The sequence below is a fragment of the Quercus robur genome, chromosome 4 (assembly GCF_932294415.1).
Source record: "Quercus robur chromosome 4, dhQueRobu3.1, whole genome shotgun sequence".
Lineage (NCBI taxonomy): Eukaryota > Viridiplantae > Streptophyta > Magnoliopsida > Fagales > Fagaceae > Quercus > Quercus robur.
This window is the reverse complement of record NC_065537.1, coordinates 64,771,560-64,789,505: the sequence shown is the minus strand read 5'-3', so window position 1 is coordinate 64,789,505 and position 17,946 is coordinate 64,771,560. Positions and strand designations below refer to the sequence as shown.

General features: G+C 33.8%; 2 protein-coding genes across 8 annotated transcripts; both read right to left on the bottom strand.

The window, feature by feature from the left end:
• Positions 1-1,340: 1,340 nt before the first annotated feature.
• On the bottom strand, positions 1,341-9,453 carry LOC126723362 (protein PIN-LIKES 3-like). Of its 6 annotated transcripts, none has more exons than XM_050426728.1 (12): positions 9,297-9,453; positions 8,917-9,053; positions 7,904-8,074; positions 7,109-7,188; positions 6,900-7,024; positions 5,541-5,662; positions 5,061-5,297; positions 4,436-4,528; positions 3,923-4,023; positions 3,205-3,257; positions 2,903-3,088; positions 1,341-1,839 (listed from the first exon to the last, which is right to left on the bottom strand). In XM_050426728.1, exons 3-12 carry the CDS (start codon positions 8,036-8,038, stop codon positions 1,715-1,717), a joined length of 1,257 nt encoding a protein of 418 aa, XP_050282685.1. In that variant the 5' UTR covers positions 8,039-8,074; positions 8,917-9,053; positions 9,297-9,453; the 3' UTR covers positions 1,341-1,714. The 6 variants fall into 6 exon arrangements, with proteins under 6 accessions (XP_050282685.1, XP_050282688.1, XP_050282686.1 ...); XM_050426731.1 differs by having other exon boundaries at positions 8,978-9,053; XM_050426729.1 differs by having other exon boundaries at positions 9,167-9,300.
• Positions 9,454-13,224: 3,771 nt separating this feature from the next.
• On the bottom strand, positions 13,225-17,271 carry LOC126723361 (uncharacterized). Of its 2 annotated transcripts, none has more exons than XM_050426726.1 (4): positions 17,059-17,271; positions 14,850-15,270; positions 13,825-14,751; positions 13,225-13,727 (listed from the first exon to the last, which is right to left on the bottom strand). In XM_050426726.1, exons 2-4 carry the CDS (start codon positions 15,095-15,097, stop codon positions 13,625-13,627), a joined length of 1,278 nt encoding a protein of 425 aa, XP_050282683.1. In that variant the 5' UTR covers positions 15,098-15,270; positions 17,059-17,271; the 3' UTR covers positions 13,225-13,624. The 2 variants fall into 2 exon arrangements, with proteins under 2 accessions (XP_050282683.1, XP_050282682.1); XM_050426725.1 differs by having other exon boundaries at positions 14,850-15,176.
• Between the last annotated feature and the right edge of the window lie 675 nt (positions 17,272-17,946).

Below are 17,946 nucleotides of genomic sequence, written 5' to 3'. Positions count from 1 at the left end.
TGCTCATTGTTTTTGGATGGGTTAACAAGAAGATCCTAAATGATATTGACAGGAGGCAGATTCACATCAATACTATATATAAAAACCGAGGCCACGAATGATACTACCATTAGTTTTTATTTTATTTTTATAGAAATTCTATGGACATAATTTTTTTTTGCCACAATCCTGTGTGATCATGAATGGCAAAGAAAAAATTGTGGGCCTATATGAAAATGACAGTTCACCAGTCACAGTAACACATGTTATCAAGTTATGAAAAAAGTTGTGTTAGAGTGTGGTTGTAGAAGAGTTGTTTTTTTTTTTTTTTCAATAGTTTTTAATGCCTCCACAGTTTTCAGCTTCCTTAAGCTCTTTAACACCTCTGACTCTCTCCTCCTTTCTCAGTTCTTCCTCTCCTCTCAATACTTACTGAACCCAACTAGTTCTTCATGCCAGTTCAGTCGCCACTGCCCCTAAAAAATCAAAGAGAGGATATTTAACCCTTCAGAAATGCTCTCTCTCTTAACCGAGGGGAATGGTTTTGGCCCTTTTGGGTTTAGGTGCTGACAAAAAGGGTTCCTTTCAGAGCAGCAAACCATTCTGCAATTCTTGTTATTAAAAGTCACAAATCTCTATCACTTTTGTCATTTTTTTATTGATTTCAATTATGTTTAAAACATTGGAGTATTAAGTGCCATTTAAAAAAAAAAAAATTAATTATGTCTCTTTTATTATGGATTGCCTCCAAGCAAAATGGTTTGGTCTTTATTTCGAAATTGAAGACAATCCCAAACTTCATAACTCTATTTTTTTTTTCATAACGTATGGAACCTTTCTAAAGAAGAGTCGTTTGGAGTTGGACGCCTTGAGCCAGTAAAACCTATGGACAATTGACTCTATCCATCAGAACCAATTGCCAAGTAATCTAGGAGAATTCATCCCTGATAAGTACTTAGTTTATGGTTACTATGTTTTCAAGTGTTTGATGAAACACCTATGAGATGGAAAAGAAAAAGGATAGTCATGCTTGTAGAGAAAAAAATAGAAAGAATGTATGTTGAAGAATCTGTACTATCATTAAAAAATATTGTTTAAGACCCTAGGTGATTAACAATGCATAAATAAATAAATTAACAGTTAATCACATAAAATAAAATATACCAGCAGATTATATATATATATATATATTAAACACCTCAGATATGCAATAGGGCAAACACAAGATATACAATAGGACATAAAAGATTGCAGGATAAATATTCTAATTCATTTTTTATATCTCAACAAGTAAAATTTTATTTATTTAAAATCATGAGGCCAACTGGAAAATGCTATTACCACTTCACAATCATAAAAAATAGCAAAAAAGCCAATGAGAACTCATAATTTCAGAATTGGAACAGAATTGGGCATCTTTCATCTTTTATGTCCCTTTGTGTAGATCTAATACAGATTAATCTCATCAATATATTTCAATTCTGATGTTTGTTTTATATAGTTCCTCTCAATTCTAGGGAATTGTTACAAAAAATGGTAAGCTGCTCATAGTAATTTGATCTTTATGCAAATAATCTACCTAGAAGAATATTTGGTTTCTGGTTTGTTTCACGTGGCAGTAGATGTTGAAAGCTGATGACAACATTATAAAGAACTAGGTAGCTATTAGGGATGCTGTTGTTCTTTGCCGTGTTATGATGATGATAAGTCCTCAAATGAATTAAGGAAATCCAGATTAAGCAACAATCCACATGAAGATAGTTGACCACAGTGTTAGAAAGAGTGATGCCACAGCATAAGTCCATAACATAATGACAGAGCATTCACTCTCTCCAGTCTTAAGCAACTGAGAAATAGTACCTGCCAAGTTCATGACAAAGCGTTAGTCATTCAAATTTTGCATATATAGTGGATTGTTATGAAGATCACAACCAAGGAATGAACAAATTAATCCAAACTTGTTTAATTAATCAATGAGCTGAAATGAGCATTTTAAGAAGCTGAACTGAGCAGCTTAGTTCCTATTATCACTCAGACAAGTCTGATTGAGTGAAAGTAAGCTTAGGCTACATCTCTTGTCTAATATACTCAAACAAAACCTATGTCGTAACCAATGCACAAGACATCCACTTGTACAAGGTCTAGGAGAGATAGTAGGCAACCTATGCCATCTATATAAAATCTTGGCATGGTACATCAAGGATTAACAACTGCTAGAGGCAAATCCAGAAATGTTCAAATGGTGCTTCGGATTTTTTTGGATTGTTTTGGAGCATGGTAAACAGATTAAATCAGCAAGAACTCAAGACCTGGGCTGTCGTCGTGTGGGCTCTTTGGAATGCAAGAAACAAATTCTATTTCGAAAAGACTCATCTACAGCCTAGGATCATTTTCGTTGGAGCTACTGGTCTCTTGACAGAATACCAGCGCCTCACAGCAGCGCAGACAACCTCTTGAGGCAAATCTGTTTTTTCTTTTCTACTTGCTGTTTCTTATGTAAGTGGGCATTGTGTTTTGCCAGCGTCTAACTGTTGAGGGCTCAAGTTGTTGTGCCCCGTTTCCCAGCTTGTAAAACGATGTTACTATCTTAAAATAATTTTAATCTTTGTTCTCAAAAAAAATAAAAACTGCTAGTAGAATGTTAAAACAAAAGGTCTAATCAGTGTGATCTTGCCTACATATTGCTAACAAGCACAAGGTATATGGCTTTAAAACATGGAGCTATAACAACAGTTGCCAACAAACAAACCAATATGTTAAGCAATGTGAACTTGAACAAACACAAATATGGATACCACTTAAGGTAGCATCTCTAGAAGCATTATCAATGTCTTCAATATATAATGGGATCAAAATGGGTGGTTTGAGGATTGAGTAACAGCACATAATGAGACACAAATGAAAAAATAGTGATCACACATACCTACATTCATAGCGGGTGGAAGTGAATATTGCAACATAAGTGTAAACTGATATAATGAATCTGATCCCACCAAACCAAAATGGTTTGCAGCCTTGACAATAACAATACCCAATGAAGGCAATATAATATACCGAATTGCAATAATTCCTAGGATGATTAATGGACCTACTCCAGATGTCTTCAGACCTATAAAAAACAATTACACTAAGTAAATATCAAAAACATTTCATGGACAATTAATGAGGGAACTGAGCCAACACAAGGAAGACATAGTAAAGATTAGAACCAATGTTAAAAGCCACCTTTAAGAAGGTTCGCTCCAATTATCAATGTCATACATGGTATTGTTGCGTCCCTGTAGAAGAGAAAGGAAACAAAAAGGAATTAATGTAGATTGGTAGATAAAGAACACTCAAGATGCAAATCCAAAAGTTCAAATGGAAAAGTGAGTCTTACATATTTTTCCATTGCTTGTAGGTTCTAAGAGTTAGTGGTCCAATAGGGAAGACGTAATTGCTCAAAGGAGAAATTCTGTTGCTGTTAGAAGGCCCTTTCGGGCAGTGTATAATTGACTATAATACTACTAATATTATTGCTGATAACATGTTACTGTGGTGTATTTATGAGTAAGGATGGGCTATTACTGCCAATTGTGCTTCCTTCTCTCTCTCTCTCTCTCTCTCTCTCTCTTTTGAGATTGTTAGAAATATATAGTACATTAAAATGCTGCTGTCACTGCAGCTCAAAGCCTTCCCCTCTAAACCCCCAAGCAATTCAAGCATAGGGAGGATCCATCCCATCTACAAGGGCGGGTGGTCAATTTTGCTTTTTAATATAAATGGAATTCAGCTGAGAGAGATTGTTGCTTTAAATAGAAGTATGAATTTAACTTTGATATGTGCATATCAACACTACTTCAAGTTGCAAATAGGAAATTTTAGAGTTGTGAATTTTGAGCAGAAACTTGAACACCAAGACTCAAGCTGTGGGAGATTATTGAGTTAGTGGTAGGATTCATACGATATCAAACTCACAGAATTGTAGATGGCACGAAGAGGAGCATCATCCCCAACCAGGACCTTTCGAATTGGAGAGATTATTCCGACTATAAAGCCAATAATCTATAGAAGTAAAAATAAGCCTATTAATGTAGTGTACCCTATGTAAAATATACACAATAAGTAATTACTTAAAAATAACTACACTAAATGTAATTATTCAGGGCATTTGAAATCAGTATGGCAGTTGATAGTGTTCATTAGTGTTGAATTATCCCATTCCCCATTTAAAGTGTATGAGTATATTCAAGTTTCAAGAAACAGAACAAGTTTATTTTTGGAATGAATGTGCTTCCAATATAATTTCTCTATCTCGAGGTCAAGATGGAGTGAAATGCCCAGATTATGTACTTTTTCTTATCATGTTTGGAACTACCACTTTTAACAGAATTAGAGAAGTAAAAACTGACCATACTGAATGCTAAATGCTTAAAGACAAATCTTATTCTGAATATAACAAGAACTATGAGAATACCGCTGCAATTGTCGATGGTGCAAATATTTTTTTGAAGTCAATGTACCCAAAAATCTTCTTAAGGTGCAGGTTAGCCTTCTCCAGCAATGATACCTATCAAAGGCATCTTTAAAAGTTCATTTTATTCAAGGATATAGTAGAAAAAAGATAAGTTTCCTTAAATAGCAATGAAGAACTTTAGTACAAAACAATTAAAAAAGAATATATCTAACAATACATGGTATCCTCATTATGCCAATCATAAATTTACTATTTTAGAACTTCATTTTTTTTTTAAATGGTTTTATATGATGAGACATCATTTTTTTACAGAAAAATCATTGAATCATTTTAGGATAGGACAGTATGATCTTCTATTCAACATTAAAAAATTTAATAAAATGACAACTATTTTATTCCCTCCAATCTCCTACACTGAAGTTATGTTCTATGTGACCAATAAATGTGCTGGCCTGCTCTTTAATAAGCATTTTTCTGTTAACTGAGAGTATAATGTTCTATGTCGGATTAATTCTTCTTTACTCCTCATTGATGGCATTGATCATGATTAGTAATCAAACTTTGAAAAAAGAAAGCTTTGAAGATCATAAATGGAAATCCATAACAGAATAAGATGAGCAGAAACCTTTGCTTTTCCTTCAGATTTGGTAGAAGGGACTTCAGCTTGATCGGTATCTTCCTGAGAGGTGGGGCTACCCCTTGAAGGAAGAAGAAGTGCTTCTGGACAAATCTCTGAATATGGAATTTCCCCAGAAGCGCTATCTTGTATTGTAGATTCATTTGAGTCAATTTCTTTAGTTGCCTTGTTTGCAGATAACCGCATGATGGCATACACATAAGACCATATATATACTGCTCCTATCTGTACCATCAAAACAAGAATATAAAAAAAAAAGTGATTAATTGATCTAATTTGTGATTGACATATAGTGTTATCCCATATTGTAGTCATATAAGAGGTGGCCTGTCAATTTATCATACAGATTAACTGAAAAATGGGACATATTATTGAAGGCACTGAACAACATTTTATCGTTCAGAACAATTGGTCTCACTGTGGGATTTTTATTTTGGTGATCTTAGAATGATAACAATAGACTATTACCGCCATAGAAAGCGCAACATAAGACTCTCCATCTGTCGAGCAAACAGAAGAATCTCCAAATGGACTATTATCATCGTCACAAACTGCTGGGATTATAATCAGAGGAAAGTTTCCTAAATTGCCTGCACATATCAATCTCCCTCTAAATATATTATGGACAATTACCATTTGATCATAAATAAAATAGAGCATGAGATGGTGAAAAGAAGCAATTGTGAAACTTGGTGGCATAACTAATTTCTAGAGTTATGTACTTCCATGAGGGCTGATCAGTGCTATGCAATAGTTCACTCCTTGTCCTTGTATTTAATTTGGTACAGCCATATTGCAGTAATGCATTTTTAATTTTTTAATTTATACAAGAAAACAAATGTGTTGTACTATATGATGATTTATGGTGTAGATGGTAAAGAAAATACCTGACAAAATTGTCAAAAAATGAACCATTTCAGATTTCAGTATGTATCATGTTTCATATGTATCTTATATAAACTGAAAGACACTGTAAAATTTGTGCAAAAAAGCTTGTGGTATTGAAAAAGAGGAACTAAATACTATCACTGTTAAGGTAATTTTTTTTATATTTTTTATCTTACTTCGAATTGAAATTAAAGAAATTGTAGTATCCCAATTTAAGTCATGCTGAGGAGTTCCAAAAGCATTTTTAAATTTTAATGCAATACCTATTGTAGTGTGTATCATAAGTCATTGTACTATATATGCTCTAAATTAGGCTATGGTGTATGACTAGAGATAGGGGTGTGCAGCCAACCCGCCAACTCACCAAAACCGACCTAACCCAACCCGCTAGGTTGGGTCGGTTTTTAGGGATTTGTGGGTTGAGTTGGGTTATAAAATTTTTTTTTATAGCATGTTGGGTTAGGTTCGAGTTATAAAATTTCAACACGTCAAACCCAGTCCGACCTACCCATATATTTAATACCTATTCAAAATATAATATATAATTAATAATTTTTTTTTTAAATAACCAACTCTTCCTATCCTATATAAAAGCCAATTAGTTCACATGAATCTAGAAAATTACTATTGTTGTTTAGTCATTAGTGTTGTTTGCCTTTAAAGAGTTACATTAATATTAATGATATTAATCTTTGGGTTTTTTTAATATATTTATATTTATATTTTTTTTTGCTCAATTTATTAATAATAGTAATAAAAAAAATTATCCAACCCATGGGTGCAACCCAACCCATGTGGGTTGGGTTGGGTTGGGTTGAATTTTTTTTAACCCACCATGGTGAGTTGGGTCAAAAAATCATCTTAAGCCAACACAACTCAATCCAGCACACCCCTAAGAAAATGTACGCCTATAAACAATTCATTTGGGTTTTTGTCTACCTGCAGCACAAGAACCAATGATTAGGCTTCGAAGATGCTGAGGAGCTCTTGTGATTTTTACCAGTATCCATGCAAGGGCAGACCCAATAATGAATGTGAGAAGGATGTTCACTGGCATGAACCACCTATGCATTAACCATAAGTTACAATAGGAAAAAACAAAGGAGTGAAGGGGAAGAATTTCAGAAGAACGAAAGAAATGAACTCACAAGTTTGTCAAACTGTCTAAAGTAATTGTTTCAGCCAGGTTGCTAAAAATGATTGATGGACTGAACAGATAAAACACCAACTGTACACAGATACAAGTAGTGTTGTTAGTCCTTTTCAGGTGTTGGGAAACTAGCCAGGGTGCACAACTTTGAAAATTCAAATAATAAAAGAACAGTGTACAAGTCATTAAAGAATTGAATCTGATTTTTAGTTAATAGAATCTAACCATTAGAATTAAAAATCAGCATGCATAAACTTTCAAAAAGTAAATTTCTTCTTAATGAAAGTAACTAAAAAACAACTGTGAAAGCAAACTCCTTTGGTCAGTAAAAGAGAGGAGAAATCAAGACACAGACAGAGTTCAAGACTTCAAAAATACTTGAAGCCAAGTTACTAATATCTTCTTTCTAGTAAGCTGGCCAGCAAATTCAAGCATTACAATTTTCAAAGAGAAAAGAAAATTTAAATCTTTTCATGAAGTTTCCATAACATTGGATGATGCAACAGCGCGCTGAGAGTGCAATCAATAATGGATTACCATATGATCAATTGAAAGCGGTTGACATTTTTCATTATTTCTTAATTTACATGTTAAGTTTCATCATCCTTAAATGTGCAGCCACTTTTGGAGACTAGATTACAAAAAATGTAACTCTACAGCTTAGTAGCCAATGCGCTTAACATAAGCAAAAGAAACTTGATTTTGGAACTTGACAATAAGCATATACAACATGAGGATAAGAAGACTAATAAAAGAAGAAAAGGAATTGAACAGTCGGGAAATTTTGACCTACATTATTCAAATATGGCCTTGCATCTGCCCCCAAGAGATTGATACGCTCTGTTGCAAGAAATAAACCAACAGCGGAAACCAAAAGTATTTTCAGAACTGGCATTAATGCCACAATAAATAGATCGAGGAATTCCATTGCAAACTTCTTCACTAAACTCAAATGAAGTTTCTCCTGGCCAAGAAAAATGTCCAATAAGTACTCTCATATATATTGTATAATTAAGGAAAACATATTCAAGTTCTATACAAGCAACATCATTGCAAATCAGAATATTTACAAGTACTGAGGTGGCAAAAGCAAGAATATGACCCTGGGTATGTATGGAACAGTGAAATCCAAGAAAAAAGTGCCATTCAGAAATCCAAAAATAGAGATAAAAGACAATGTGACAAGAATATTTCAATTTATATTAAACATATGCTTGAGAATAGTTATCAAATTGACTTTCATATAGTTCAACACTTTGGTACTTCACATCACTGGCTTAGGCAAATTTTGATAGCATAATTAGGATGCAGCGATAATTGCTCTACATATTGACAAGCCTTCCTTCATCATCGAATTCTTCCTCTTCTTATCTCTCTCTTCTTTTTTTTTTCCTTTCTAAAATAGAAACTCTGTCATCAGATGGAGTGTCATGTCGCATTTGAGTGTTTATTAGGCAGAGTCTTAGGGAAGACATAAAAATAAAACTTTGTCATCAGATGGAGTGTCGTGTCAAATTTGAGTGTTTATAAGACATAATCGTAGGGAAGACATAAAATCAGAAACACATAATCGTAGGGAAGACATAAAATCAGAAACTCTATCACCTTTTTGGGGTGTCATGTCACATTTTGTTCCATTATAAAAATATATATTTATATATATATATATATATATCACATTTTGTTTTGACAAGGATCTTGTTTTTTTTGTTTTTTTTTAATATTCTGTAAAGAAATGCAAATGTCAAGCAAGAAGTTAGAACACATGATAGCTCAGATTCCAGTAATTCATTTAGATCACAATACCCAATAAGAGGTGAGATAATTAAGTTTATATCTCAGTTTCCAGTTTTGCTAGTAAACAAACCCAAGTTTGTGTACAGAGAGACTCTGGAGCTTTTGATTGTTAAGTGTTTGGCCTCCTCTCTTTTGCAAAAGAATACCTACATTAAAAAATTAAAAAAAAAAAAAAAAGATTTAAAATGAATATAAGTTAGTTACCACATTAAAATTGCTTGGGAAGCCTATGCAAATTGTGAACCACAAAGTAGAATACCAGAACATGATCTCTCCCTCTTGGTTCTTTTGAATTATTTCACATTGGTTTTGTAAATCAAGAAGTGTTAAAATAAGAAAACATGAACTCACTGGACTCTTGCCACATATAGAGAGTTTATACTTCGTACCTAGCTATTGCACTGATTCCAATAGGAAATGGTCCAAGTTTCCATATAGGTCAAGAACAAAGAGAGTTGCACTTCCCATCTTAATGATTGCTAGCTCTTCATGCTTAGTCACGCATGAAGTTAGCCTAGATATAGACACGTTCTTTCAACTGCCATTCTTCTCCAACTACTTTCTTCAATTTCCGACATTTGACTTACAACGTGAGGCCAATTTTGAGTGATGGTTCTAGCCGTAGCCATTGAAAATATGTGCCAATGACTGCACAGGGGCGGCTTGATGCATTTGGGGGTCTAAGGCGAAAATTGATTATCTTATTTAGATGCAAAATTACTACTAATTAACATGAACTACATAGAATTTTTTTTTTTTTTTTTTGAATTTTTAAGACAAAAAAAATTTGACAAAATTTTTCATACTTGTTGATGTGGTAGATTGATAGTGGTAAGTAAAACAGTGGTGTTAGTGGTAGATTTAGATGAAAACTAGTAAAAGTTTGCTAATTAAACTCTTATTATTATTCTTTTTTTTTTAGAAGTGCAACATTCACAATATTTTTTACAACAAATCCTAGATTTTAAACTGCTTTTTTGTTTTTTATTTAAAAATATCACTATAATTATTTTTTTGCCATCAACAATAGGCTGTAATAACTTGCTACTTAACATTAGTTGTACAAGTGTTGTGAAAAATATTGTGGACGACGTTGCATTTTTCTCTATTTTTTATTTTTTTTTCATCTAATAAAAAAATTTATTTTATTTATTGATTATAAATAATCCTATTGGTTAAAATTTAGGGGCCCTTTTTTTTACTTGGGGCCTTAGGCGGTTGCATTTTTTGCTCCACCATAGAGCCGGCCCTGTGAATGCATTCAATCTTATCAGTAGCTGTTAAATCAGAGGAGTTCCAACATTTTTTCTTGCTTTCATGTGATAGAACTAGCTCACACTGTTTTTAAATTTTACGTATCCACTCTACCTTCTATTTAAAATTACCATAGCTTTGATTGGTTGAGATACTAAAAGCTAAGCACTGGCATACAGCGCAGTGGCCGGAGAATTAAGTAGACTGAATCATATTTTAAGTAGGGAAAGTTAACTGATGATTACTTGACAAGTAAAAGTTTTTGTAGGGTAGAGGGAAAAGTCGTGGTTCAAGTTTCCATAAGGGAGTATACTGCTTATAGATTAGGCTTCTAGAGAAGAATTCTATCTCAAAGCCAAAAAAGAAAAAAAAAAAAAAAAAAAGAAACCTTCCATGAAAAAAGAAAAAAAAAAAAAGCCTTTTTACATTATCCTTAAAAGTGATTTTCTTAAACCTTCTTAAAATGATTTATTAACAATTGCTTCAAGAGCAACCGTTATCATGAGTCTTTTAAGTAACTATTAGTCAAATAATCCCAATACTCTTTAAGGAATGATTGTTGAATTTGATTAGTTTATCAATTCAAGGTTGATACAACTCAAACTTTTTTAAAGCAAGCATATTCACCTTTAATACAATAATGCTACGGGGTCCCTTCTCAATGCTTTTGCGAGTATGTAGTAGGGAGATTTGTGCCTTGATGCGGTGGTCACTCCACAAGTATAAATGCTTGTGAGGTGTTGAGGGTCAAGACTGATATTCAAGTCTCCAAAAGGAAACTTCACACACATATATACTTAGATTAGGTTAGAATATAAATTTTATCTTGTAAAAAAAAAAATTTTGTGCTGGTGAGGAGTAAGTTGGGTAGGTTTGATGTAAAGTTGACAGCCCACACGTCTTCAAGCCCATGTCAATATTAATTTGTGTAGGTAGCATTAAGTGCATTACAATGAAAATTAAACACTTTATAGTTATACACATTAAATTCGGATTTGACCGTTCAAATGATGAAACTCAACTATTACGGTAACATAAAGTTCCAAAACTATCACGGTAACATCAACCATCACGGTGCCTCAACTATCACATTATCATCAACCATCAGGTGATGAGAATTGAGAGTCTTGTACAACTTACACTCTCAGTTATTATAAAGATATCAAAGTGCCCCACCTATTATTCTCCATCACATTTTCTGTCAACTTTTCCAAAAAGCGACGTTCATGATTAAGGATTGGACCGACTTAGCAACAAAACCAAATTTAAAACTAAAAATATTATTTTAACCAAAATTATTTCACAACTAGGCAAAAGTACTAAAGCAGTTCTAAGGAGAGGCTTTGGGCCCTTTTTTTTTTTTTTTTTTTTATCACTTATTATATTCCTCATTCAATTTTCGTCATTCATCATTTAAAATACCCTAACTCCCTACACCGCACCCGTTTGGCACCATCACTCAACTTGTCATCACTCAAATTTTTTAACTATTTGTGAGTTTCATACCTGTAATTTAGTCAGACCCTTCTGAAGCCTACCGATCACCATTGCACTCACCACCACAAAAAAATATACTCACCATCACCATCATCATCACCATTTTAATTTGTGGGCCCCATGCGTATTTTAAGTTTAGCCATTTCCCTTTCACCATTTTTCTACCTTTGAGCTTCGTTTAGAATTCAATTTAATAAAATGGAGGAGAACGAACGACAAAGGTTAATTTTGATTCATTCTCTTGGCATATATAATCATCGGATAATATATTATGCTAGTGCACAATATGATTTGTTGATTTTATTGCCAATGGGGAATCAATTCTAAAAAATTATAGTAGTAAAATATGATACAAAGTATATATTTTTCCTTGGCTGGCATGGCATGGCATAACAGCTCACTGTCGGCATGCAGTCAAGGCCGTGGCATGCCTGCGTGGGCACGCAGCCTAGGCCATGGCATACCTCACATGGGCACGTAGCCAAGATATTTAAAATTATCATTCTCTAATTGGAGCAACAATTTTGGAGGATAAGGTTTGCTGCAAACAAGCAACAAGTTCTCATAAAACGTTGACTCCCAAGTGTCAAATTTGTCGCTTGGTGTTGAAGTTGAAACAAATAATTGATAACACGCAAAAGTTGCTATGAAGTTCACATCTGGGGTATGAGATATGAACGTTCAACTTCAATATTAGTGTAAGGTGTTCAATTTTCTCTAAAATGATGTAAAACATCATATATTTTCTCATATGAGGATGAAATATTTAAAATCAACAAAATCTTCACGGTGCAGATTTGTAATTGTTCATGAATCAATTATTTGAAATCAATTATCATTCCTTTCAAAAAAAAATAATTATCATTCCTTATTTGGTGTAATGAGAGTTTTTTTTTTTTTTTTTTTAAGGCGTAATGAGAATTGTAAATCACATGATATTATATACACCACTAAAGTTATAAACTAAATTACAGCTATTCTGCTAAGAAATAGAAGTATAGAACCTTTCAAAGCAAATAGAGACGAAGCCTAAAGATGTTGATGACTAGGTTGTATGGTTGAGCATTTTTTTTAAAGCCAATTACTTGAATTTATGGATCTACTAAGAAGACACCATATAGTACAAAACAAAACCCTTTTCTGGCAAAATTTTCTGGCAGGGACATTAAGAGAACTTCAAAGCTGTAAAGCTCCTTCCACTTACTAATGCAGGATTCATTAACAAAGACATTTGATTCAAGGAGAATAACCAGTGTTTCTTAGTTTTGATGGGGGCATGGAAACAAAACGAGAATCTGGCAAAGTTTTTTCCATGATTTTGCCAAAAACGGAGACTAAAGAGAAGGAAGTAGCAACACATCTGTTCTTGATGTCTTTAGACTGAAGCACTGCCATCATTGCTAGCAAGTCAGTTAACAACTTCATTCAGCCTCCAATAAAAGCAAGCATGTCTGCCACAAACACTCACCCCTACACCTCTACCGTATAATCTTATGATCACTGTTAAAAATCATATCTCATGGTGTTTGGTAAGTACATCCATTGCTGTAAATGTTATCAGAAATATAGGTCTAGTAAGGAGGCCTACAGGAAAAACCTCCTAGTTATGACATTGATAACTCAATTTGAAATGTTAATATGTCAATATGTCCTAGTTTTCACTTTAATGATGTTCTAAGGAGACATCAAATGATTTTCAACCACTACAAAGCTTTGTGAAAGAGAAAGTTAAGTTTACACATTGGCTAGGATCATATGGGCTATATTAACAAGATGGTTATTTTAAGTTCTATTCCCAAGACTTAACTCTCTCAAACCATTTATAAAAAGGGCACATGCATACAGGCACCTGAAATATTGTGATACCTTTTTTTTTTTTTTTTTTTTTTTTTTGGGATAATGTGAGTATTTAAGGCTTTTAGAGCACCTGACTATCTTACTCTGATTTGTATAAATTGTGTTCGAACTATCTTGCACTGAAAACTGGTTCTGCATCCTGGGTTGGTTGTGTTCTTCGAGTGTATTTGAGGAGCAAACCTTCCGAAGACAGACCGGGTACACTGAGATCCCTGTTCGATAAATTCAAGCAAGGAATAAAAAACTAATTGTGAATAAGAACAAGAAAATGGTAACAGGAAAAAGGATGGCAAGAAAACAAAATTCAACCTGATGTAAGGCTGTAAATCCTTCCACTCCCATTTTGGCCGCTCTCTGAAAAGGATGGAGAAACGCTCAGCAGGTGAAGATGGCAAAGAAGAAACACTAAAGGCACGAATCCAAGTCTCGACACCAAGCCTCTCTGTCAAAACTTCGCCTTCCAACATGTCAAAGCTTGCTTGCATCCCTTCTGGAATCTTCTGCATCCACTCCTTCATGAAACTTTCCATTTTCTTCTTCCCCTCTTTCAGAATTTCCCTAGCAAAATGCACACATACTCGCCTCTCATCCAATTTCCACACCTGCCTACCCAAATTCTCATCCACCTTATTACCATACACATGCAAACAATGATGTGCAAGTTTGTGAGGATACCCATCTGATTCTAGCATACTCACTACTTCATCTTCATTAAGTGCATCAATTGACCAGTCATTTATTACTGAATTGTGCAATAGCATCCTCAGAATTGTGTCCATGTACTTCACATCAACTATTCTCCAATAACCACCAATCTCCACCGCTGAAAGAGCCTGTAATTCAGACCTCAACTCCTCATCACTAGCTTGAACCTTTTCAACAAGATCATCCCATTTATAGAGTCCTGTATTACCTTTCTCTACCACCTCCAAATCCTCCATTTCCAAGTCCTCTTGGAACGTGTAAGGATTCTCAGAGAGAAGCAATTTAAGCTTGTCAAGTCTTGGAGCAACTTCAACAAGTTCCATGTTACCAGGTGCGACTTTGATAACAGATGCAACACCTTGTTGGTCATCATCTTTCCTCTTACAATCTAAAGAATTTTCACAAAATTCTGTTTGATCTGAAGGGGGTATAAGGAATACAGAATTAGAATTACCAACAAACTTGATACCATAAGTTTTTGACCCAGTGCAGAGAACTGCATCTTCATCAGGTTGTCCTCTTAAGGTTATCCTGGAAAAGAACACGTTAGATTATATTGAATGTACAAAAAATTGGGAATCAGAGAGACTAAATAAGACCCTAGAATTAAAATGAAGCAATATGCTTACCTTTGTTGAAGGATATCTGGTAGAAGTTTCTCATCAAGCTCAAGGAGGATCAGGTCATCATGAGGACCAAATAGAGAGTGATATGCAATAGAAATTGAAGAGCTGGGTTCGAGATTTAGAACTGCTTCTGCTCCTCCATTACCTGACTGTGTTTGCTCCATCTCTCTCACAATTATGATTCGTAATATCAAAATGAGAATCGTAGGAAAACCTACACTATAAATCCTCAACTTCAGGGACAAAAGCATTGACAACCCTTCTTGGATAGCTTATCAATTGTCCCATTGTGCTCACAATGCTTGAAAACTTTGTCAATCATGCTGCTATCTGCAGTCAAATTTAAATATGCGAGTGAATTCAAGAAGCCACCGTAGCTGGGTTAGTCCTTTAAGAAAACTTGGACAACTAACTGACTACCAGTCTGTCATATATAAAAGTCACCAAAAAGAGCAGGAAATTCAGATATCAATGTTGCCAAAAAAATGCAAAGAAAACTAGTAACCCAATTAAATCTCCTTTTGACATGGATTTATAGATTCTTCCAAGGATTGGTATCTTGAATGCAACATATTATCAACATGCAATTATGTGAAAAACATGGTCCTGGGAAAGGCCTAATACATGTACCAGTCAAAATAATGATTGCTCAAGCAAATATTTTCCAGCCAATGGAAAACTACAATGTGGGAACAATTTTCAGAAAAGACCGCCACCAGTCCTAATGGTCACTGAAGTCAAACACCCTAAAATAACTGTAATAAACAAGTCCTTTAATTCAAACAGACAACTTATTACAGACAGTAATTAAGAAAAGCACTAACAATTTGCATATAAATCAAAAGGGGAAATGGTGTTTTGATCTAGGAAATCAAGCATTTCCAGATGCTAAATATTAAATTAATCTCACAAACTAAAGCTGCATGACACAGAATATTCCATGTGTTGTGAATATATCATGTGGAAATAACCCATAAAACAAAACAGGTCTACAAGACTACAAGGGATAATGTGACACCAAAGTCAGTGATAACTCATACATTCTAGTGCACAACTCATAAACAATATCTATGTTCAGTATTACTTTAAGCAAACTGGGAAGTAAAATAGTATAACCAAGTATCAATAATTTGCCACAGAGTTGCTGACAAAAGAAGCATAAAAAACTAACTTATACAAGAACTTGTTATTTTAATGCACATCACAGAGAGGACAACATAGAGAATGGAACTTTGTATGATGATTTGTGCCCTCTACCCTGGCAACATGCCATGGATTCAAGTGCAAAAATCAACCTCTCCAAAATTAGGGTCACTCAGCCTCCCGATTACCTCTCCTAGACCTTACATTAACAGGAGTCGTGCGCATACAACCTTTTTAGCACAAACAAAGTACACAAGAAGCAAGTCAAATGACTGTATCACCCAAAGAATCAGCTGATACTTATTTTCTGCAGAAAAGCAAACTATGTAGAAGGAAACCGAAACCACTTTTAAGCATTGTAGCTCATTGTAATTACTTCTTACCAGAGTTCTTATAACCTTGATTCACAAACATAAATAAATGATTACATATACTCTAATTCTTTTTTCTTCTTAATCTAATTGATTTATGTGATCTAAATGAAATTCAATTACTGTCCCAATGTTAAAGATTTTTAACCTCCACCCATTTCAAAATATTATACAACCATACAACACATAAACTTGCAGTGCCTGATTTCGCATCAAAAAGTCAAAGTCACAATGTAATGAAAAAAAAAAAAAACCTCATTTCTACCTTTTCCTATTTTTTTTCTCTCTACCAATTACATTTCACTAAACACACTCCTTGAATTTACAAAGATTAAAAGTTTCCATTCCACCCTAACCAAAATCCCTAAACTAATTTCACACATTTTCGCGCGAACACACACAATTGAGACAAATCTTCTGATTTCAGGGCCGGCCCTTCCCTTAGGCGAGTTAGGCAATTGCCTAAGGCCCCCAAAATTTTAGAAAAGAACCAACCGGGTAGTAGAGGAAAAATAATCTGGCACATCCTTTTAACCAAAAAAAACAAAAATTTTGGTAAATCCTATTAAACATTGGTTCTAAACAAAATCATTGACCAAAAATCAACCAGATAAACTACAAATCCGATCTAAGAGATTAACCACAAAACAATCACAAATCAAAACAAATAAATCCACTCAAAACCCTAAAAATTTTACCTTTCTCTCTACTCTCTGCTCTCCGCCTCTCTCTAGTCTCCAGTCTCCAGCTGAACCGCCTCAGCCTCTCTCTGATTCTCTGCTCTCCGCCTCTCTCAAGTCTCAACTGCTCACCTCACCTCAGGAATCAGGTATAAAATTATAAATATTTGAGCACAGGGCACTGCATTTTATTTGTTAAGAACTTAAGATAACTTTGTTTGTTTGGGCCCTCCCTGGCTGGTTTTGTAACTTTGTTTATCACTTATCAGTTTATCATTATGGCTGCCTGGACCCTCCCTGGACTGGGCGTTAAGTTTGGGCCTTCAAGGTTTTTTTTTTTTTTTTTTTTTTTTTTATATTATTATTATTATTTTTTAAAGTCTGCATTTTTTTTTTTTTTAGTTATAGATAGGATTTGTTTGTTTGTTTGTTTGTTTTTTTTTTTTTTTTTTTTTTATTATTTTTTTTGGTGGGTGGGCCTTATTAATAAGTCTTGTGTCAGTGTTATGGCTGTGCTTAAATTTTTGTTATGCTTATGCTTATTTTTTTTTTCAATTTATGTAGCTTGAGATTGCTAAAATCTTGTTATTGTTCAGTGAAACTACAACAATACTTTTTATATAAATCAAGTTCTATTTCTCATTTGCTCTACACTTGAAAGTTATTTTTTTATTTTAGTCTTTATAAATATATTGTTTGATTAGAAATGTCTACTAGAAAATATATATTTGGATATGAAAAACTTAAAAAAAGAAGAAAAATTAATTAAGTCTCAAAAAGGATCAATGGATAAATTTGTTATTAATAATAAACAAAATATAACACAAAATTTAGATGAAAATATCACAAATGAGCAAAAAATTCACCAAAATAATTTAGAAGAAGATGATGTTCAATTTTGCAACA